Source organism: Lycorma delicatula, chromosome 4 (genome assembly GCF_047948215.1).
Source record: "Lycorma delicatula isolate Av1 chromosome 4, ASM4794821v1, whole genome shotgun sequence".
In the NCBI taxonomy this organism is placed as follows: domain Eukaryota; kingdom Metazoa; phylum Arthropoda; class Insecta; order Hemiptera; family Fulgoridae; genus Lycorma; species Lycorma delicatula.
The window spans coordinates 84,808,510-84,832,963 of record NC_134458.1 but is presented as its reverse complement, the minus strand read 5'-3'; the positions used below and the strand labels follow the sequence as shown (position 1 = coordinate 84,832,963).

At 30.0% G+C, this 24,454-nt stretch overlaps 1 protein-coding gene across 4 annotated transcripts in view; it reads left to right on the top strand.

The window, feature by feature from the left end:
• The window catches only part of LOC142323614 (dynein axonemal intermediate chain 4-like), a 204,945-nt gene that overhangs the window by 143,994 nt on the left and 36,497 nt on the right, over positions 1 to 24,454 (top strand). For 3 of the 4 annotated variants that reach the window (XM_075363474.1, XM_075363473.1, XM_075363476.1), the window contains 8 exons: positions 1,123 to 1,268; positions 4,063 to 4,176; positions 8,249 to 8,312; positions 11,690 to 11,794; positions 13,573 to 13,746; positions 14,459 to 14,574; positions 16,670 to 16,908; positions 21,511 to 21,659. In XM_075363474.1, the coding sequence (XP_075219589.1) occupies positions 1,123 to 1,268; positions 4,063 to 4,176; positions 8,249 to 8,312; positions 11,690 to 11,794; positions 13,573 to 13,746; positions 14,459 to 14,574; positions 16,670 to 16,908; positions 21,511 to 21,659 (1,107 nt within the window). Of the gene's footprint in view, positions 1 to 1,122; positions 1,269 to 4,062; positions 4,177 to 8,248; positions 8,313 to 11,689; positions 11,795 to 13,572; positions 13,747 to 14,458; positions 14,575 to 16,669; positions 16,909 to 21,510; positions 21,660 to 24,454 lie in introns of those variants that run through there. The other variant, XM_075363477.1, reaches the window with a different exon arrangement.

Here is a 24,454-nt window from a genome sequence, read left to right as displayed (position 1 = left end):
TCAGATTACTAACAATTAACATTACAGATTATATTTCTCTTAGTGTTGAGGACTTGATACACTTTCCTTAACGTTTTGTTTTATCAACTCATTTTTGTGATGCATTAATATACTGTACTATCTTGATAACATTGAGGGCCTTGCTCATTTTCTAGAGTCTAGCTTCAAGACCTTTCTGTCACAATGAAGTCCATTCCTAGTTGGATGAATTTCTTCCCTGTACCTAGAGTGATAAGGAATGTACATAAAAGGTGGTTGTAGAACATCTATAGAAATAAAAGTTAATGCAGTGGTATCGTAGCCAAAAACACATTTCACTGAAGAATATATATTAAAATAAACTGTAAAATCTGCTTAATGTATGTGAAATATATTTCACAATCACTAGCTTATATAATAATGTTGGAATGATAGTCAACTACAACCTGTACACTTGACATTTCCACTAGACCTAGACTTCACCAGAAATCAGTGTAACTTAAAGTCCTCAGAAAGAAGAGGAAGGTTTTGATTGTACTATATAACTTGTAACTTACCTCTACTTGTACTGATCCCCTAAATTTGTAATTAATAAGTGATTCATCTGAAAAAAGGCATCCTTGTGATTTAAACTATCCTACCCTACCAAGCTACCATTAACTAAAGTAAAATATTGAAAACAAAATATCAATGATCTAATTCATTTAACACTTTTTATGGCACTGATATTGTAATTCTTTCTTTATACAATAACGTATTCTATATACTGAAATGTTTCAGTCATAAACAAAAAATTGAGTAGTAAAGGAAAGGAATTAAGATATATAAAAGTAAAATTTTATTTTCAAAATTATGGATTTTCATATATTTGTTATAAATTCCTTTCCTCACAGAAATTAATCTATAATATTTTCTTTAGGTAGAAGATAAATTATTTTTTAAGGTATTGTGCAGTGATACAGTGTGTGATTGCAAATTAGTTATATTTCTGACTTCTATGCTTATTGGTTTTTTGAAAAATTGTTCTAATAAAACAAAAATTACTTTCCAATAATAAATTTATGTTAATTACTTTTAATTATTACTTATGTTAATTATTTATTACAAGTAAGTGAATTATCTATGTAAACTATTTTATTGAAGGTGGTAAATCACATAAAAAGGAAGAACATAAAGAACAAATTTCACCATCATCTGAAATAAAAATCTTTTTAAAAGAAACTCCAACATATTGGCTTCTTGAAATAAATGGTTCAATTTTAGAAAATTATACTAGTGAAACAGAAAAAGTAAGTGTATAAAGAACTGGTTATTTCTCCTAATAAACACAATAAGTAATAGTAGAGTAAAGGATTTTATTATTATAGTTAAGTTTAACCATTGCATAAATCAATGTTTCATAGCAGATTGCATCTGGTCCTGCAACTTAATTTTACCTGTATTAACCATTTACCTGTATATTACCTGTATCTGTTATTTCACCTTTATATTACCTGTGTTAACCATTGGTACTTTTTAGTGAACAAAGGTTCAGGATTCTAAATTTTCTTTTATGTAAATGTGAGTAATCCAGATTTTACTATTTTAGATAAATTTTTAACATCAGAATGTCAGAAGTTAAAAATCAGTAGGTAACAGGTTTCATTAGCTTATAAAACCTGACTAGAGTTGCAGACTACTATTAAAATTTCCAAATATTAAATTTTAATGTGATGTAGGACATAGTGAATAAGCAAATAATTATTATACTAATTGGTGTGTTTACTATTCTTAACTTTTACAATGTGAAGTTTTTCTTTTATCAACTAATTAATTAACTAAAAAAAGATTTTTAAGCTCACAATAAATCTAGAAAAATAAACTAAGTCAGTAAAAAAAAAGTAGTTTTCAGGTTTTTTCCTTTTTTTACTTTATAGAGCCTGCGTTTTATTGACTGCGTTTCATTTGGCTTACTCTGCTGATAAGCAACAGTGAATTTAGTTCAGTGAAGAAAGTAACTAGAAACTACTTCATTCATCATTTTCTCTAGTAAACACTGTGTGGGATACATTTTGGAAATGGCTGTTCCATTTTTGAGCGACTGGCTGGTATCTTATGTCAGATCACTTATGACTGTTAGGTTATGTTATATAACAAAATACATGTACTTGTTGAGTTTGATATTGAAGTTGAAGATTTTTCTAGATAACACCTACACCTTTTTTTTTTTTAAAATGTAAGTTTTTCTTTTGCTGCTGTTTATAAGGTATTTTGTGGTAAATAATACTGTAATTCTTCCTCAGTAGTCATACATTTGTTTTTATTGTGTCATTTATGTCAAGGATGAAGAACATCCTTCAAGAGGTGTGATTGAAGAAGTGATTTAATGTTCTTTCAATGTTTTTTTTTGTACTTTGTGCTTTTTCCATATTTGCATAGACTATGTACATAGTTATAAGACAAATTTATTACATAGTACTGTAACCATTGTTGAGAATACATACAATTTTGTCATACAATTGCATAATTTAGCTCTACAATTACTATAGCCAGGACTAACAAATATCATACACAGATTTTAAAACTTGTCTAACAACATTCTATAACTTATATTATTTTAAAATCAGGTAAAGAATGATGCTATGGATTGTGATCTGACTTATGCGAGGCTCCATTATAGGCACTAATTCCTGCTATTATTTTAATAAGTGTGGTAATCTTCAGGCAGGGTTATCAAAGAGATCCTAAAAATTTATTATGGTTTGCAAATGTATTCAAGAATTTAAATAAATTGATCACAAATGTATTTGTTCATCTGATTTATCAACCTCTGAGTACAACTTTATTATACTTCAGTTGTAAAATTAAAGTATAAGAAATTCATTTTAATGATGCACAGCAGCCAATGGAAGGGCGAGGTGCAGAATAAGAAACAGGCTAATATAAATGGTGTACAGAAAATTCTGAGATCACGGCAGATCATCAGGATTGTTATTTGTGTATTTTATTTATAACCAAAAAATAATGTAATGTTTAGGCTCCATGAAACCATTACTCATTTCTTATCTGTTGTAGCCTAATTTATAACAGCGAAGTCATTAATTATGTCCTGTTGCTGTTCAGTATGTTCTGTAGTTAACATAAGGTTAAATCAGTGTGCTATGAATAAATTGTTTCTGCTAATTTCCTATTGATCTAATAATGTTTATAATTTCATTTTTATTTTTGTAGTTTTTATGTAACTTCATGCCATATTAACATCTTATTTAATTTAATAGTAGTCAATTTATTCACTTTTGTTTTTACTGAAAATGGAAGTGCTTCAGAACTCTATTCTAACTAAATAAACTCAAGGGATGAAGTTGCTAACTCATGCAAAATAGTGTGGATGTGTTAATGAATTTATAACATAAGAACCACCTAATTGTAGTGATAATGCTAAAAAAAAAAAAATTCGTAGAGAGAATAGCTCATTTTATGATTAGCAGTCTAAAGTTTCCATCAGGGTAGTACTTGATATCTTAAAAGAAAAAACTTACATATCACACCTGCACATCACCTGCATACACCTGATACTTGTATACCTGCATACTTGATATACACCTGCATATCAAATGCTTTTCTTGATTATCCATTTAATACTATATAGGGGACTTTGTTCACAGTAAAAGCCAAATACTTGTACATTCGACCAATTACTGAAGGAGTTTCCAAACCAGTTTTAAATTAAAGACAGCTTTATCTGCTGTACCACTTATTAAGAACTCATAATTTCAGAGAAAGATTTTCTGGAAGTGCAATTTCATGTCTTAAGTGTCAATTTTAAAATTTCTTTTTAAACAAGTCTTCCTTATTATTTTTACTACATTAACCTTTTTTCAAGTTATGATAATCTAAAAAATATAATTTCTTATCTATTTTAATGGTATATATCTATCAGGAAATATCAGTAAACATTTTTTTACAATTTAAAATAAAAATATGTCAACTGAAGCAGAAGTTGTAAGTGAGATTAAAATGTAGATTTAAAAAGTTATTTTTTAGAAATAGTGCATTTATACATTGTTAAGAATGTAACTGACACAGAATCAAACACATTTTCAGGAGATCCAGCCTGAAAAATTACTACCTAGGAAAAATAAGAAATTAGGATTTGTTCAAACATTTAATTTATTTAGTAAGAAAAAAGCATCTCAAACTTCTCCAATTAATAAAGCGGTAAGATATGAAGTCATTGTTTTAGACTAAGTTGGTTTTATTTATGTGATATTGTTAGTGTTACTTAGTTTTCACAAAATTTCTCTGTAAATATTAATATTTATTTTTTGAAATTGTCAGGACACTAAAACGTAAGTAATATCAAAAAGTTGACTAATATGAAGCAACTCGATTGCTTTTCTGGAGTAATAGCATTATAAATTATAAATTTGTTGCACATAACAAATTACTCTTTTGTTCAGACTTTTGTTGTGTTTAACAGTTTTATTTAGATCTTATGTATTGCTTATATCTTAAATTATTTATAAATTTATTCTAATTATATAGCATAGTAAGATTTTGCAAGGATGGAGAAACTATTGAAAGCTTTATCTCATTAGAATTTTAAAATATTTGTGGCTTATTCCTTTTCTCCCCTATTTTTTCTTCTTGGAGAAGAAATTTACTTTTAATTAAGCCTACATAAAATGCTGAAATAATGTAGTTAGAAGAAAAAATATTAAATAACTTGTAATCGTAGATGTGTTCTAAACAAACCTGTGTTAAATGATGTTCTCCTTTCAGCTCTTACCACTTGCTTGTAGCCAGTTCATATGGTCAACAGTCATAGTGTGAGTAGCTATTTTTGATACAAAATGATCAAGTCTTGACTAATAGTGTTTGTCTATATGGAAAGTGGACAGCCAATACATGATGCATTAAATTTCAGATGTTAGATGATGTATTTCATATGTGTATGTTTATATATCTGATGAACATAATACCAAAACTTGTGAAATATCATGAATAATGATTGTAAAATAATACATCTTTCTAATTATAGTTTTTCTTCTTGATCTTCAGTTGAATATAATAATCACGCTATTGTTTAATGACCTCCTTACTAATGTTACAAGTAGAAATTTGTTGTTTGAAACATGTCCTAAAATGGTTTCAGATATTATCATTAAGTAAATTAGCGTTATATAAGTTGCTCTAACTTTAGAAACATTGTCTTTCTGTAAGTATTGTGATCCACTTTTTGTGATCCTAAAAATTGAAGGCTTGGAATGAAGGATAAAATTTCAATGGACTGAAGTTGGATTTACAAGTAATAAACTGGTTTTTTTTGTAAATCACCAGTATTAAATAATGGTGGCTACAATTTCACTGCATGTTGTTAGCATAAGTAGCTAACAACCAGAACAGTTAATGCCACTTGAAATAAAATTGAAATAGAGTATATGTTTTTAAAAATATTCTTAATTTTTATTTTATTGCTTCATAACTGCATGAATGAAGATCTATAAAACCATATTTTATACGAGTAATATTAGTGGAAAAACATTCTACAGTTCTGGAGTGCTGTTTTTATAGGTGCTAATCATTTTTTCAAGATGTATTTTACATGTTGACATAAACATGTTATGTCAACATAACTTTTTCAGCTGTAATTTAATCAGTATTTTATTAACAAAACAATGGGCAGTGTCTAAAAAAAATACCTTAATGTTTTTTTCTTTAAAAAGTAAGTAATGATATTAACTGCAGTAAGATGTAAATTTCATATTATTACACCTCTTTTCAAAATAAGGGACTATTTTGTTCCACCATAAGTTTTTTTTTTTACCTCGTCTTGATATAATGTTAATTAAACAATTTTTCTGTCGGGCATTGTATCCCGTTGTTTACAGTTTATTAATTATTCCAAAGTATGTACAGATCATACAGTATATGTATAATGATAATACTCATATCAAAATCATAACCAATAATATCACATATCATAATGAGTCATAATCATATCATGCAGTGTATATATGAGGTGAATTTAAAAAATAATGTAATCTCTTTCTAAAAAAAGGTTTATTAAATATTTACAGTATTATATAATTAATCTCCTACAAAGTTCTCTCTTTCCTGTTGTACACACTTTTCCCAATGTACCTTCCACTTAAAGAAGCAGTTCTGGGATTCACTTTTTGAAGTAGTTGATGGAGCATTCTGCAAATTTTCTTTTCTGGATTTTATTGTTCAAATTTCTGTTCTTTTAATGACAATTTTAATTCTGGAAATAAAGATATTTCAGCAGAGGTTTATTTGAGGTAGGATACTGAGAAAAATTTTATACAAAACTCATAAATTAGCTGTGCTGTATTGGCTGGTCCATTGTCATGATGAAGGAACCATGAGTCAAAGTTCAGGTCTTTTCTTCCTCATAATTTCGTGAAAGCATATGATGACTTTTAGGTAATAGTGGTTAGTGATGGTCTACCCTGGAGATAGAAACTCATAGTGAAAAATTCCTTTGATGTCAAAAAGACTATCAACTTCACCTGTGTGTTTGAGCAGCTTTTGCATGTTTTTTAGGTCTCTGTGATAATTTTTTGATCAACTGTGATGATCAAGTCTTTGTTTCATATCATATCTATACACCCACGTCTCATCACCATTTAATATGATAAACAAGAAGGTTGCATTATCATTTGCATTTGATACAAAAGGTCTTGACAGATAACTGCACAACTATTTCTTTGTTCTTGTGACAAGTTTTTAGAATGAACTTCGCAGTGACATGTTGCATTTCTAATTTTTCGATTAGAATTTTGTGGAATGAGTCCACCTAAATCCCAGTCTCTTCTGTTATCTCATAAACTGTTAAATGTTGATTTGACTTCACCAAATCATTTACTTGGGCTGTGTCTTTTGATACAGGTGGTCTTACTGGATAAGCATCGTTTTCAGTACATTATTGACCACTTTTAAAATGCCTTAACTACTTATAGCATTGTGTGTGACTGAGAGTCCTCCCTGTAAATCTCTTGAATTATTTTATTTGCTTTGGTAAAATTTTTGTCAAGGTTCACTCAAAATTTCACTGCAACTGTTTGTTCTTGTAAGTCACTTATAACAAAAATCACTGAAAGCACCAAAAAGCACCTACTTTGAATGAACACTATATAAAAATAAAATGGACAGGCTAATGTGGGTGGTGGGGGATTATTCATACAATATGCTTGTTGGCAGTGATGCAATCTATAAGAGCCAGAAAAAAAGGTTGAATTATTTATTGAACAGACCTTGTATATGTGTATTTTAAGGGATAAGGTACCTGGCTTTATTAGGTAGCAATTCATTCTCAGGTTAGATTTGTACTGCGTCTGGAGAGGAAACAGAATTTCTAGATATGTCATTAAATAGATCAGTTTCCACCAAACAATCCAGATACTAAGGAGCATATGTGTCGTTCCAGTAACTGTATTGTACCAGTAACTAAAACTGGTCCCTACAACTTTAGCACAGATTCTGTGTCTGTCTACAAAATGAAATTTTGCCAAAATCAACAAAACACTTCCTTTAATTCCTCAAGAGATAAAGAGTATCATTACTCAGGATGGGAGCAGCACATTAGGTTTTAACTAATTTTACTCTAGATATTAAAGAGCGACATGAGGACAAACACAAGCTTTTGTAAGGAAGATCTCCAATTCATGCTCAGAACTCTGTGGCTTGTGGAAGTATCCAACTGAACTAAAAGCTATTCAGCCAGACCCTGATGGAGGATATTCTGTACAATTGATCAGTTATAAATTAAATATCCTGAGAGCTTGGTTTATATTGATAAGTGTTTGTAGATGCAGTTAATAACAACATTTTTCAGCAGAAAATGACATTATGTTTCTGTGTAATAATGTACTTTACATATAGTCTGGTTAGATTTATATTTTTTATGCATTAAAAAATATTGCTAAATTAATATAAGTGTAATACAATATTGTATATGTTGATGAAGAAGCTCTGCATTTATTATTTTAAATTATTTTTTATGCAGTGTACATAATTTATCTCATGTAATTTTATTTTTGTATTTCCTTTTCTTTTGAATGCTAATAATGGATATTTTATAACAGTTTTCAAGAAAAGTAAATACACTAGAATCGTTAACTCGAAATTACTGCATCTGTAAATCAAAGTTATTGTTGATTACATAAAAAAATTAAATTATTCAGTTCTACTTAATGTAAAAACACTTTATGATTTATGTGAATAATCTTTTCTGAAAATTAATTAAAGTTATTTTACTGATTTCTAGGATAAGTTTTTATTTGCTACTGAGTGGGATCTGTATGACACATATCAAACTACATGTGATTCAGGTAAATTAATTTATTCCTTACAATCATGTATATGAAAATTACTACTTGAATAATCTTTCTAACTCACAATTATATCAACTTAAATTGATAACAAGAAAAAATAAAATTAACAGTATGTAAAATAGATACTATAAAGAGTAAGTTATTAAACTTAATCCATTCCTAATTGTTTTGCAACACGTGGATTATCCCAGATTGTAACATCAAAAAACCCTTAGGATTGAAGATTTTGAAGTAGGGTTAACTGTCTGCAGCCAGAACAACGATCCTTAATAAACTAGTTGCCATACATCATCCAAAACTAAAAAGTTTTCCGTACAATTTCAGTGTATGCTGGTGGCATTTATTAGTGGATAATAAATAATTGAATGCAGCACAATATTTTTTTTATATTTATTCAATTAAAACACAGGAGTAAATAAAAATAATTTGTACATTACAGTTTTGGTGTGAATTGAAGGTTACTCAAAACATTATCTGGCTTTAAAATATTTTTTGACATTTTGAACTTGCAAAATTGTTTTACAAATGTGTTTAAATGAAAAATAGAATTTCAGTTTTTAGTCACTAAAGTGGTATTCTTTGAATTTGTTTCCTAGCATACAATCTTATGCAGTTTCACAACAATACTTTTCAACAAAGCAATTTCTTTTTTCTACAACACTCTTTTCTTGTTATAAAAGGTGACTCAGACTAAAGAAGAAACAAATATAAACAGACAGTCTGTCCTTTCAATGCTTACTGTCTTACAATTTCCTGTATTTGAAATGTCAACTATAAAACAGTGAGATAACACAGTTCCATTCTAGCATTTGTAAAAAAAATATTTTTGTTGATATTACCTGTATTTTTGTTTTATCAAGAATTGATAAAACAAATTGTGATTTTAGATTAATATATTATTAAGATGACATATTATAGAGAAATTTAGCCAGTGTACTTTTTTGAAAAAAAAAGTTCAAATTTTTCATTTGTTTTTCACAAAATAAAATAATTGCATATGAATTCAATTCAGTTACGTTTAATTCCAAAAGAAACAAAAGAAAAATACATGTAATTAACAAATTTTTTGGTTATGTTATGGAAGTCTGGTGAAATAAAAGTTATACTTGGCACCGCTGATCATTTTGTGCAGTTGTGCCTAGAAAAAACAACGGTTGATTTTTTTTTAATTCAGAAAAAGCAAAGGCAGTGAATTTTCTTTTGTTTTTTATTTAATTGAATACTAGGGTCATTAGCTACTAAATATTGCCAACTCATGTGGTGAACTGCATCCAGTGTACATACTCTTCGTGTTCTACAAGGATTGGTTCACTGAATGTGTATTTGGCTGCTGGCATTTTATTTTCACACCCTTTAATTTTCAAGATGCTATCTATGAGCTGTAGATATTATTGAACCATAAGGTTGTAAGGGATGTAGATTATCGTTAACCCATGACCCTTTAAGTTTATTATTCTACATGATTAATCCTACTGTATTTCCATTTCATAAATAAACGCTTTAGAATTATACATAAGTTTCATATTACCAGTTTAAAAAGGTGATGACACAGTTGTAGGACTTTCCTGTCACGTGGCTATTTTCTGATGCATGGCTTACACACACAAACATACAATTTAATTTAAAATATATATAATTTTATTTAAATACAGTAATTCTTGTTTATTTAATTCAATGATTTTAACTAAAGCACGTGCACATACTGTATTTCATTCGCGTGGGTGTGGCGGTACTAGCAGCCACTTTAAATATTTTTTTTGAGGGGATGCAATTTAGCCAAAAAATTTTTACAAAAGATGTTTTTTTATAATTATTCACAAAAATATTTTTTTTAAAAATGCAATGAAAAATCACCCCTTGTACTGCCTTCTATAATTTTTCAAAATTAAAACCATTTTAAGATTGGGGATGAAATTTAGCAAAAATGTTTTTTATCCAAGTTGTTTACTTTATTAATATTCAAAAAAATTATTAAAAAATTATAGTCTTAATTAAGCCAAAGCTGGAGACAATTTTGTTTTCTCCCATAAATCCCCCACCCCCTGACCTTTTGAATTCAATATTTAGTAGCATCAATGCCCCTACTAAAGAAATATTATAGCCAAGTTTGGTGAAAATCGGTCAAGTAGTTTTGGAGATATAAGGCGATTTACACACCAACATATATACATACGCACGCTTTGTTGTGGGAAATTTCTGTGCCATTTTTCAGTTTTCTGGGGTCCTTAGGGGTCAATTTGTCAAGATTCAGCGAAAACCGGATATGCCCAATTTTGACCAATCACCATACTCTCCCTTCTATATAGACAGGAAGGTAAAAAAAATTGATTGGTGCCTGAAAAGAGAAAAATGTAACCTGAAAAAAGTTTCAGGTGAACAATGGTACTTTATGCGCAAATAGTTGTTATGTATCAGCTGTACATTTGACATTCAAAGTTTAAGGATACTTATACACAAGGAGTTTAAGGATTCTGATACACAATTAATCATTGATGTTGAAATATTCAACTTTTCCATTTTGCCCTCACTTCTGTTCAGTTGTTCTTATTTCAACAAATTTAAATACTTAGAACATTTTACTACAAACTAACATTTTGATATCGTTTAACCTTCTTCCAAAACATTTTTGCTGCAAAAAGAAATGAATGGATTTTTATTTGAAGGATACCGCAGTTAGTAATTAAGATACATCTAGCAACAAATTAAACATTTTCCAAGCCACCAGAGCCTCATACATTAAAATTCATTAATTATAAAAAAATTATTTAAGAATATTTAATTAAATAAAGTATAGATTCTAATATGGATGTTTTCTGTTTTAAAATAACTAAATATTAAATTATTCATTTTCAAATTAATGAATTTTTTCTTCAAATTGCCTTTTTGACTACACCTTAGCTAGTACAAGTTTGATGCTGGATATTCAACTGAAGAAGGTACTGATTATCAGCTCTGAATGACCTTTGGAGAAAAAAGTTGTGTTTATTTGAAAGTGTCATCATGTTACTATGTGTCATCATGTTACTGTTAAGTTCAACATTCTTTCTTTTTTTTTAATTAGCTTGTAGTTCAGATGCCTATCAATGTTTTATGATAACCCAGTACTATTGAAATATACAGAACTAAATAACACAAATAATTAGAGAGTTAAATTTCTTTACTGAAAACCATATAAAGAAAATTTTCACATCTGATTTTCTTAACCAGAAATCGTCTGTTGGTAAAAATTCTATTAGTAAAAAAGAATTATTGTATTAAATTAATTAAGTTATTAATAAAAATATCTCTTAACAAAAAACCCAAGGGAAAACATTTAAGGAAACTTAACAAGTTAATTAAAATGCTTTTATTATTTATTAATTTGTTTTTTCCAGAAGATGGTGAATCAGATGATGGGTTTCAGCATTTTAAAATAGATTTAGAAAAGAGTTATGAAGTGAGAGGAATTGACAGAATTCCAGATGAGTATAAATTACCAGGTTGCACTTTTATTTATAAAGATAAGTTAAAAACTAGTTCTTACACATCCATGAAATTTAAATGCAAATTAATAAATTATTAGTTACAATTCTATTAGGACTACATTTCACAATTTTTAGAACCAAAGTAAAACCTCATTAATGTGGATCCTATTAAACTAGGTTTTGCGTAATCTGGGCTGTAGACCTACAAACCTTTTCTGTTTGTATGTATCTGTAACAAAATATGAATTTTAATAAAACTTTCTCTGAGAATACTGATGCAATCTTTTTAACACAGTTTTGTATAAACACAGTAGTTGAGAAAGAAATAAGGACAAATAGGAGAAAGAAAATAGGTATAGAGGAATAAAATATGAATTGCTGCAACCATCTTTGGTTGTTCATATTGTATAATAAACAGCATAATATTATTATATAACTTTATAATGTGTTAAGTACCTTGTATGCCAGATTTGGATGCAGTGAGTTTTCCCATGGATTCACAAGCACCAATTTTGGACATGTACTATGACATGTAAATCCTACATTTTGTTCAAAAATACAGGTAATTTCTGTCTGAGAAGTTCCCATACTCGTAGAAAAATATATGTTGTGTATTTAATATATATATTTTCAACATCTGTACTTTCAAATTATTTATCCAGTGTATATATGTGTGCATCATCATTCTTAACGTACAGAGCTATGCTTCTCTGTGTCCTTCTTGACATGTTGCTAAGCATCTCCAAAGTTATAATTTCAAAGGCTTTCTCCACACTGTTAGGCAATTTTTCATTTGTTGTGCACCAGTTTTGAGATACATACACCTTGAATATTCCCCAAAATAAGTTGTCTGGTATGATAAACTTGTTGGGACTTTGTGGCGGCCATTGCAATGGAGCCGATGTTGCTTGTGAACCACGGATAATCAAATGCCTAGAAATTTTTCATATAAGAAATCATGTGCTCGAAGAGGAAAATGAGCTGGAGTCCCATCTTGCTGTATCCAGACACCTTCTGTGCTATCCTTCTCTTAAAGTTGAAATATTAACCATTTTTATTTCTTTATTCCATTTTTTATTCTTTCCATCTACTCACATCAGCCACGGCTTTGAAACTGAAACAAGAGAGCAAACAAGTGCCCTTTGTGACCTTGAGAGCAGGGAACCAGCCACAATAAAGAAATTATTTCTTAGGAACCGAATACTGGATGACTTCCAAATCAGGAGCAATATATTAATTGCAGGGTGAGGTATGGAGACTTCTCAGACACATTGTGTATTGGCTTGATCTGAGAAGTAAAATGTCTTGAATTTTGGTCAGGTTTGCAGTCCTGTTGGTGAATAATTTCTAAATTTTGTGATCTACATTTGTATCAGTTACTTCTCTTAATTGTGAGGAAAATCTAGCCAGTAATTCTGGTAGCAACTATTTTAAACCTGATTCATTGCTTCTGTGTCCTGTGATAGAATAAAGCTTAAGTTCTTCCTCTTTCAACTAGGATGTCTACTGATTGAGGTTGAGTTGTATCATTTACATTTTAATACTATCAGTTACTTGAACCTCTATCACATTATCTAATCTACAATTTATTAATTCTTTAATGAACAATTGACATATTTCCCTGTGGGTTCCAAGTAAATAAAGCTATAATATATATCTTGGAGATTTGTGAATTATCATACAGTTTACTCACTCTTGTACTAAGGAAAAATTTGTAATAGGTTTTTAACTTTATATAACACCGACAAAATGTTTATTTTAAAAGAAAAGGTAATATTTTTTTTCCATTCTAGCCATATTAAAACCTGAAGAAAAATCACTGGACCATAGTTGTAATGAGCAAATTGTAAAACTATTTCAGATGTCAAATTTTAAACAAGCAGCTGTCATTTCAGAACGATTATTATCTTCTAATATTTATACTGCAGAGCAGACAGCATTTTCTGGATATAAATGTGAAAGTAAAGGTGGGTAAGAAACAGAGTTCTTTATTTTACCTAGAAGTAGTCTTTTTATTCTTATAATCCGGAAAAATAATTAAATTAATTTGACTACCCTACTAATTTATTTTTTCCAACAGTCTAGCATAGAATGCATCATATCTAATAGATCTCTTCTTCGATCATTATAGGTAATTAATGGCAAAGCCATTAACCAACAGTAAATGAAAGTTACCTAGTTAGATGGAAACTTCATCCAACATTGGTAGTCTATGAGATCTGGTTTATAAAAAATAGGTGCAGCTACTGGCTTCCATATTCAGATTACGTCACTAAATTATTTTCTTAATGTTACTTCAAGTAATTCCAGATATTGCAAAAACATCAGGTTGTGAGGAATGAAATTTACCATTTTGTCCAGGATCAAAAAAGTATGTTAACAAAGTATATATACTAAATTAATCTATTAAGTTAATTTTCAGAGTATGCAGTTCCTTCATCAGTGGAGTTGCTGGTAGCACGTGGTGTACACAGTGATATAAATAAATCCATTGAAGATAGAGCTGTTGGACTAGCTCTGAAAGGTTCTCAATAAAATCAGTTTTCATATAGTTTAAAAGTGAATAAATGATGATTTTTATATTTTAAAAGGATTGCAGAATTTAAAAAAAAAAACTGATTATAACAAACATTATTTATTGTCATAAAAAATTATTAAGTACATATACAATTTTTTCAGGTGACATAACTCAACCATCAGGATTTCATTATATTATGAAATTATTATGGACATTTTCTTACCAAGGAACTTCAAACAAGACAGTGACATCAATTTCTTGGAATACTGTGAATTCAGTAAGATACATTTAGTTATTGCAACTAAAACAAAAACAAGTAGTGAGCTCAAACAAGATCATTTAGATGTAGTTAAATGACGTAGTTCGTAGTTAAATGTTGTCAGTATTTTGCTCTAATGTGTGTCATAAATGCAGCTGAATATATCTCAAAAGACAATATTTTAGCTTGAATAAAAAAAAAATTAATTTGCCCCTTACCCATGAGATAAAGGATGAAAACTAACTAACTGTATAGTTTATGTAACTATTTTTTATAAGCTATGTCTTTATAGTGTTTCATTTATAAGAATAAAAAAGGTTGTGGTTAAAACTGTAAAGTTAGAAAAATGCCATTTGTTAGGGGTGTGGAATATATTTTAAAACTTTTCAATGTCATTTACAATAGTGTTAATTTTTTATTAGCTAAAAATCATGCAGAGATAAAATCTCCAGTAAAATCCCTTCCAAGGTATAACACATTCTTATCTCGTGTTTTCAAAAATTGAAAGAAATCTATCACTATTGTACACAAGCTAGCAACCAAATTTTATGGTTGCAAGTTAAGATGTTGTTGAGATATAAATAAAAATGGACACTAACACACATCCTTCAACTGATAATTTTTTAACTGTGTTTTGATCTTTAAATTTAAATGTAGTATATTTTTAATTCAGGGACTTTAAGACATTCGGTAAGTCATGGATGTAAATCTTTTACCAACAGCAGTAATTCCCCTCTTGTCATATGAATATACTATATCAGTCAAGAAAGTAAAAGAGAATTAAAAAAAACTTGCAAATTCTTTTGTTCCCATTTCCAAAGTTAGAGATCTTCTATGAAGGTAAAATAAAAAAATTTAATTCTAGAAGTAGGGATTGTTGATATCATCAATGGCTGTGTGCCCATTAATTTGAATTGTTGATTTCATTGAATATTGTTCAATGGAGATTTTTAATATCCACGTTGGTCAAATCATGCATGAATTAAATGCAAAATTTTCTTGTCATGCCATGCCAGTGGTTGAAGTCATGTTTCTTTGTTTACATTGGTATAATTTTTTTTTTATTGTATTGTGTTAAATATTAATTATTCATTCCTCTTAATTTTATTAATTGATTGAAATTGAAATAAAATATATTTTATACAAGACTATAATGTTTGTGCCATCTATTTTTTAATACAAAAGTGGTTTATTTAGTGTTACTCCATCATATTAAATTTGCAGCTCACTTACTTGTATTTAAAAGTTTATATAAATTAGTGCAGTACTGGAGTATAATTTTTGATTTAGTTTGACTTTTTTTATTAATTAAACAGTTTTAAATTCAAAATGCATAAATGCCAGATGTTAATTTGGAACACGTCTGACAGTGTTATTGAGGAAATTCTCCAATCTGTTTTTTGCAGGGTAAGTACCCTTAGATTTTATTTTTGTAACTACATAAAACGAAACTAAATGAAAATTGTCTTTCACTGAATTAATTTCTGTTTTGAATGACTGAGAATTGTTCTACTCTGCCTAAAATGTAAAGAGATATGCTTGGTAATAATATTTTTCATTTTAATAAAAAGATAATGAAATGTTAAGTCAAGAAGCATATAAAGTTTATACCATATTAAAAGCTGTTGTTTCCTGTCTAATTTGATATCTGTTATGATATATAAACAATTACAACAATTTTCATGCACATTTTTAAGGTTCATAAATGGAGTATTAATTTTTTTTTGTCAGTTTTCATAGAATTTCTTTTTCTTTTTATTGATATGAGTAACAGCTAATTTTATGATTTTAAAATATTTAGTTTTTTGTATGTTTGGTTAGTGTTATGTGATAATATCATTGTAAAACTTGCTTTTTCTTTAAAAATACTTTTATAAGAAACTCGACTCTTTTAATCAGTGTTCTGTCAGTATGGAATACATCTCAACGTCATGTATTTTTTATGATATTTGGCTATGGACATTGCTTTCTTTTGCAATTTCCAGAAAAGAATTTTTTTTCATCAATAAATGTACTGATATTTAATGTAATGTTCACGTTAAATATTCTGATACTTATTGTTATATAATTCACTATTTTTTTACACCTTTAATATTTATAACATATTTTTCAGAACATTGTAGCTGTTGGTTATGGAAAATATTTTTATGAAGATGAAGGGGAAGGACTGGTGTGCTGCTGGAATGTAAAGAATCCTGATCAACCAGAAAAGATTTATCCAATAAATGATATTGTAACCACTCTAAGGTTTTCTAAATCAGAACCATTTCTTTTAGCTGTTGGTTGTTATAAAGGACAAATTATTTTATTAAATATATCTACAAAAACTGGAGATCCAGTAGTTATTAATAGGTGAGATTATGTAGTATTAATCAAAATGTCATCAAAATTCAATTTTGAACATTCACAAGCATACATGTTATATGCAGAATTGGTGAACATACTTGCTGTTAAAATGATACTGACTCATTCAGGTTTTAATATTATCTTCTGTAGCTTTGTTATGGTGGATTTTAAAATTAATGTAATGAGTTATGATTTACTGTAAGACTCAAAGTATATATTACACCATACAGCTGTTAAGTAGGGAGAATTAAATGTAGTAAGTACTAATACCAAGTGGTTTTTTAAACTAATTACTGTCATATAAGGGAATAAAAAGTTGTAGTATTTGGTTTACTAGTCACAGAGTAGTAATTAGTAATTTAGTTGTTAGTAAGGTTTTTCTGATATTGTTTAGTATTTTGTTAATTTACTATTAAAAAGTGGTTGAGAATAATAGGATATGAAACTAACTCCCATATATAGTAACTATTAACCAATTTAGAAGGTAAAAGTAGCTAATAGAGTTTACAAACTTTAGTCATTTCACATCTAACCAGCACATTTAAAACATCAGTATACAACTTTGTGATGCTAAACACTATTATGAAAGAAGAGATATAAGTTCAAGAAGAAATAAATAATTGTTGAATTTTGAAAAAAAAAAAGTGGAATTATATGACCATTTTATGTGAAATACAAATGAAACTTCAGATGGAACCGTAATGCTCAAAAAGTAATGAAAATATTTTTTTGAAAATTACTGGTGTAGATGTACAGTGGCCTTCTATTATACATGACAGTAGAATTTTTGAACTAAGTTCAGCATGTGAAATAATTTTGTAGTTTAATGGTCAGATTGTTTACTTGGAGACAGTGGGTACAGAATAGCATCTTGGTTGGATTACTTTTCAAAAATCTGATTGGTAGTAATATAGTTTTTGTAAGATAAAATCTTAACCAATAAAAACTTATATTTATTTAAAAAACATTATATATATATATATATATATATATATATATATATATATATATATATATATATATATATAACACAAGGTTTGATAAAAAATACACAGAATTTTAGTTTTTCTTAAAAAATTTTTATTTATTAATCAATATTAATCTTTTTACATTCAAAATATTCCTTTTCAGATATAATATATAATATTTATGTAATATATTTAATATGCAATATAATATATATATTTGTGCCAGTTCTTTTTCCAATCTTTGAAGTCCCTCTGGAACTCAATTTCCTGTATGGCATTTTGCTGCTTTAGTGATTCTGTCTTTATCTTTTCAATGTTGGCAAAACATCGCCTTTTATGGTTCTTTTCAGTTTGGGAAGTAGGAAGAACTCACAGTGGGCCATGTCTGGTGAATATGGAGGCCGAGGCATCATAATGGTGTAGTTATAATGCAAAAATTCACAAACAAACAGTGAAATGTGAGCAGGTGCATCTTGGTGGATGTGCCATGAATTGTTTCACCATATATCTGACATTTTCTTCAGATTGCTTCATGCAAGTGGTAAAGAACTACCTGGTAGTAATCCTTATTGACTCTCTGATAGTGATTTGACGATTTCCATAATCATCTCTTAACTAATTTGATGTTTTTCGTTGTTGATGTGCTGGATATCCATCATCTTCAGTTGCATGCATCAACTGAATTTTGTATGAATGAAGTTTTAGGCACTTGTGTAGAACCTTCACAATTGTTTGCATTATTCCCAGTTCTAAACTCGCACAATGAGTTGATTTACCCGAGCTTCTATGAAAATTTGTTCCTTGATCCACAACTTCCTTGGAGACAGAAGGTCTGCCAGCACCTTTTTTTGGGTACTACGCTTTCTGTTTCTTAAACTGTTGATACCAATGTCTAATAAAGTCTTTATTAGGAGGATCACAGCCGTATTCTAAATGAAAATATGTACGAACGGTAATAACAGCAGACCACTTTCATGAAACTGTAATATGCAAATTGCTTTCCCCTGCATGGTAGCCATTGCAAACTGGTGATCCCATATCATTACATCATGCCAGTGTATTTATTCAAGAGCATCAGTAACTCTATCTAGTACCTACTCTAATGCTTGAAAAAATTAATATGTGCTACATTGCTTAGTTAATTTTTTATTAGCCCCTAAAATGAGTTGGATAATTTATGTTCACCTGTATTTGTAAATGTACAGTAGCATGCAAATTAATCCAAAAACGGATGTTATTTAATAAAAAGTAACTTTATTTAGAAGAAAAATCATACCTGTACAATTTCTGAATATATAGTAATAATATGTAGACTGGCTTAATATGTAATAATTAATATATCCTTGATTCTTAATCACTTCACATACATGATTTAGAATCAATTCAACAAGTGTACTTCATTTTTTTTTTATTTCTTCATCATGAAACCATATCAGTATTATTGCTCTAATCATGTCAATTTTTGTGGTACAATTTATTTTTACAGTCATTTTTTTACTATTGCAAAAGATTTTCAATTGGGTTTAAGTTTGGGGAGTTGCCTGACCTTGGGAATATTTTTATGTTTTGTTCTTCGAAAAACTTTTCCACTTTTTTGGCCTGGCACCAAATCCTGTTGGAACACTTCGTTGCCTTGTGGGAATTTGTTTTGAAGTTATGTCACTACCCTTTCCTTCAGAATCTTTATATATCCATCACTTTTCAACATACTGTCACATGTTAGCAGCTCGATCAGGACATTGAGAGATTGACAATTGAAATTGTTTATATAATTACAATTTATTAGTTTAATAACATAGGTAAAATAAGACAAATTTATAATAATAATATTAAACAACAATAATAATTATAATAATAAACAATGGTTACATACAAAAGAGAATTTAAAGTAAGGTCAAGATTTATTTACAGGTTAAATATTAAAAACCAGAATTCAGTCTCATTAACAAAAGACATTATAATGACTGCTACTATTTACATCTTTAACAACTGGTATTGTATTACTATGAAGATAAGATTAAACTAAAGTTCTTGCACTGCAAATACCTTTCCTGTTCACAAATAAAACTACCCTGTAGTTTATGAATGAGTTTAATATTTTATCTCTTTCACTAATTGTCTATCGGTAACTCATCAAACAACTTTCTGTATTCATGTACTGTCCACACTTGAATGGTTGTGACATCAGGTTGAATGCACCCTGCAGTACTACAAGTTGACAGATAATGCCATCTTACAATCGTGGCAATATAACTCACTTCTTCAAAACTGATAGTAACTCATTTTTCCTGGAGTATTTATGCTCCTATGCTATTGAACTGCAGAACCAGACCCAAGTTAAAGCGTGAGTATGATCATCTGAGTCCTTACATTTTCCCAGAGATTCCTGCCCTGGTCTGGTAATCCCTTTTCATTGAACAACATCGGTTGTAGGTGTGTCGGCAGGCAGTATTACAAAGAAAAATTGTTAAACAAATCTGTTAGTCATAGAAAAAGGATTCCTTTTAGTCCCTTTCTGGATTCCTTTCATTTGTTGTTTTCTACTACTTTCTTCTTAATTGGCAGGAATCCGTTACTCAGGTCCATTATACTGGTTTTGTTACATACCATCTACTTGAAGTTATGAATAAGAGCCTTCAAATATGAAACAACCCCAAATTATTATTTTTTCTGGAATGTTTAACTGATTGTTGGATATGAGCTGGTGATGTATTTTCACCTGATGCTTTTTTAACATAAAGAACCTTTTGCCCCTGAACATAAAATCTGACCCATCTAAAAACATAAAATTTTCCAGTCTTATTTGGTCCAGTTAGCAAGTGCTTTGTTCGACAAGAGCCTCTTTTTCCACATTGCTGGTGCTAAAAGCTGCTTTTTAGCTGGCCAACAAGCTTTGCATCCAGTTGCAAGAAGTTGGCATCTGACAGTTGTAAATTTGTTCCTCTGGCTGCTGATTCTCATTTTAAACCTTTTTCTTGGAGTTATGTACATTATTATATATTCAAGACTCACAGAACAAAAATACGATTTTGTAATAAAAAATGAAATAAATTTTCACATAACACTATTTATAACATGAAGATTGCTAAATAATTAAAGAATAATAACCTCACATAACACAGACAACATAAAGAATGGGTATGGTTAAGCATTGTAGCCACAGTATAGAAATAAACAAAAACTTTCCAGTGTATTATAAATTTGCATGCTACTGGGTGTGTATGTGTGTGTGTGTGTGTTTGTTTGTTTGTGCGCATGCGCTCACATTTGTATAAAACATTAAATTTGCATAGATAACGGCATCTGTTTGTATAAACTCATGGAATGTTTGTATTTCTCAAATATCAGTCACATGATTCATGTTCAGGGTACCAAACAAAAATCTGACAGCCTAGCCCATTTTTGTTAGATATGAATGATAGTAGTTAATCTCTGAACTAAAAAGTAGACTAATGAACAGCTATATCAGTGAGACAGAAAGCTCTTAATATAGCTAGATAAACGGCATAAATAGTGAGAGAGGTAGATGATACCATGCCTAGCTGAATTCCATGTAACTGCCTTTTTTCTGCTTACTACACTTTTAAGTTTCATTAAAAAATAATTGCAAGGTCTAATACATCATAATATGTTGTTGCAGGAACATGAAGTCAACTCATTTTGGGACTGTTTGGGACATGCATTGGTTTATGTACACTGATTTTGTGAATGAGAGAGAGGAGATTATTTCAGTTGGCCACAATGGTCGTATCTGGAAGTGGAACCACCGAGAAGAATATTCATGCTATGGTTAATATGTAAACGATAATTTATGTATTAACATAAATAATTAAGTCTTATAAATTATCATTAACTTTGCTTGTTATGCAAGCTTATCCTTATTATATTCTTTTAATAACTGCTTACTATAAAAATACATATGAGGCATATTCATAAAGAAAGGGCCGTTTGGTCATTAAAAATAATTAACTCGTGAGAAAAGGTTTTTACTTACAGTTTTGGTTTACTATATATTTAATTCACTTTTCCACAATCGCCATTCAGTTCTAAGCTGCTCAGTTCATAACGCTGCACCAGTTTCTTTAACCTCTCTGCATAGAAGTTTGCTGCCGGGGAATTGAAACAGTTGACAACAGTAGTCTTGAGTTCCTCGTTGTTTTCAAACCGTTGTTCACCAAGTCACTTTTTCAAATGCAAGAAGAGGAAATAGTCACTAGGTGGAAGGTCAGGACTATATGGAGGGTGGTCAAAAGGTCCCACTGAAAATCTTGAATCTTCTTGGTTAAGGCAGTGATGTGAGGATGCGCATTGTTGTGAAGGAGGATTACATTGGACAACAATTTCCCATGTCGTTGATTTTGGATCACACGTTTCAGTTTGGTGAGTGTTTTGAAGTACATGTAGCTGTAATTGTTGATCTAGGTTCCATGAAATCAACCAAAATTACGGCCTTTTCATTCTAAAAGACGGTAGCCAACATTTTTCGACTCAAGTACGAAGATTGCTTAAACATTTTAGGTTTTGGGGAACTTGAATGGTGCCACTACATTGACTGTTGTTTTGATTCTGCGTTGGTGTAGGATATCCACATCTCATCACCCATAACAATGTGGTAAAATAAATCATCTCCTTCTTATGGATAGCAGTCCAAAAAGCTCGTTCACTGCACATTCTTTGCTCTTTGTGTTGGTCAGTGAGCATTTTCGGTACCCACCTTGCACACAATTTGTGATATCCAAGCTTTTCTGTGATAATAGAAAGAGTGTAGATAGAGGTGCATCCAACATGTGAAAAGCCAGAGCACTAATCGTAAATCTCCTATCACATCGCAATGTTTGGTTCACTTGTTCAACGATTTTGTCGGTTTGAATACTGGGCCTGCCACTCCGTTCTTCATCATGCACGTTTGTGGGGCCTTTTTTAAAGTCTTGACACCATTATCTAACCTTTCCTTCACTCATTTCTGTAGGTCCATACACTAGGCACAACTTCTAATGAATTTCGGCAGCTGAAGATCCTTTGCATACAGAAATCGGAATCACAGCGTGCACTTCACAACTGGCAGGAGAAACAATTGTCATGGATATTGTGATTTGCATTCACTGGCAGGCAAAGACTATTGAATCAAAACAGCAACTGCAGTGGCTTCGTAAATAGCAGATTGATGGTCTTGCATGGATGAAACTGTGCTCAGAGCCGTTAATATTTAAATATAAGCCGACGGCCCTTAATTTAAGAATATGCCTTGTATTTAAAAAATAAAATGGCTAATTTCTGGTTACAAATTTTAATTAACTTAATTACTTAATACTGATTTAAATTTTGTTTTTTCTTGTGAAAAGTAGAATGGTTAACAGAAAATTATCAAGACATTATTTTAACTTTTTATCATTATTATTTGAATTTTGTATTAAGTGAATTTATAAAAATACAATAGCATATGTTTTGGGTGTGAAAATAGTATACCATGTACAAACCGAACTGGCACAGAGAGATGTAGTACTCTGCTCTTTGTCCTTCACCTTGTCAGGACACTCACTACAGTATGCTACCTAGCCTATGTGTCATGCGTAATTTCACTTCATTCATGTGGTTATTTATTCTAGCTATTGTGCAAGTGATCTGTCATACAACATTAATAATAATGACTACATTTTTTTGTTATAGAAACAAATTTTCATGATACATTTTTAACTTTAGGTGGAAAAGACATTGACAGATGAGAAATCATATACTTTTCTTTGAACTGTGTGTGCTTGTATATGGACCTGAGCCAGTTGGACTTGCACGAGAGGTTATCTCTAAAGCAAAAATAAAGGAAAAACTGTTTCATTGTAAAAAAGTTTATTCTGAAAACTTTGTAAATATTTCTTATTTCTCTTAAACTACTTACTTTATACTACTTCTCTATACAATTGCCACATGAATTAAGACATTTATCGTAGCGATACACCAGCTTCAATATACCCTTGTTGTATTCTTCTGCTGCCAGTCCATTTAGCCACTGATTAACAGCATCCGCAAATCACTTACCATTCAAAAATTCTTTCAATTTCCCAAACAAATGGTAATCAGAAGGAGCTAAGTCCAGACTATATGGTAGGTGATCGTAAATTTCCCATCCAAATGTTTTCAGTAAGTCATGTGTCGGACCTGCAACATTGGACATGCATTATTGTGCAGCAGGATGACGCCATCAGTCAGCCGTCCACGTTGCCGATTTTGAATGGTACGCTGTAACTTATGTAGACTTTTGCAGTAGGCTTCTGCATTTATAGTCGTTCCACATGGCATAAAATCAATTTACAGTATGCCAAACCGATCCCAAAAGACTGTGGTCATTCATTTGCATCCAAATGGCTGTGGCTTGACCTTTGTCGATCTGGTTGGTTATTGAGAATGATGCCATTCACTTGACTGCCATTTTCTCTCTGGCGTATAATACAAAATCTACATTTCATCGCCAGTAACAGTTGAATTAGGGAACTCATCACCTTTTTCTGTGTAGTACATCAAAAATTCCAGAGCAGATCACATTCGGATTTTTTTTGACCTTTCATTAAGACATGCAGCACCCAACATGC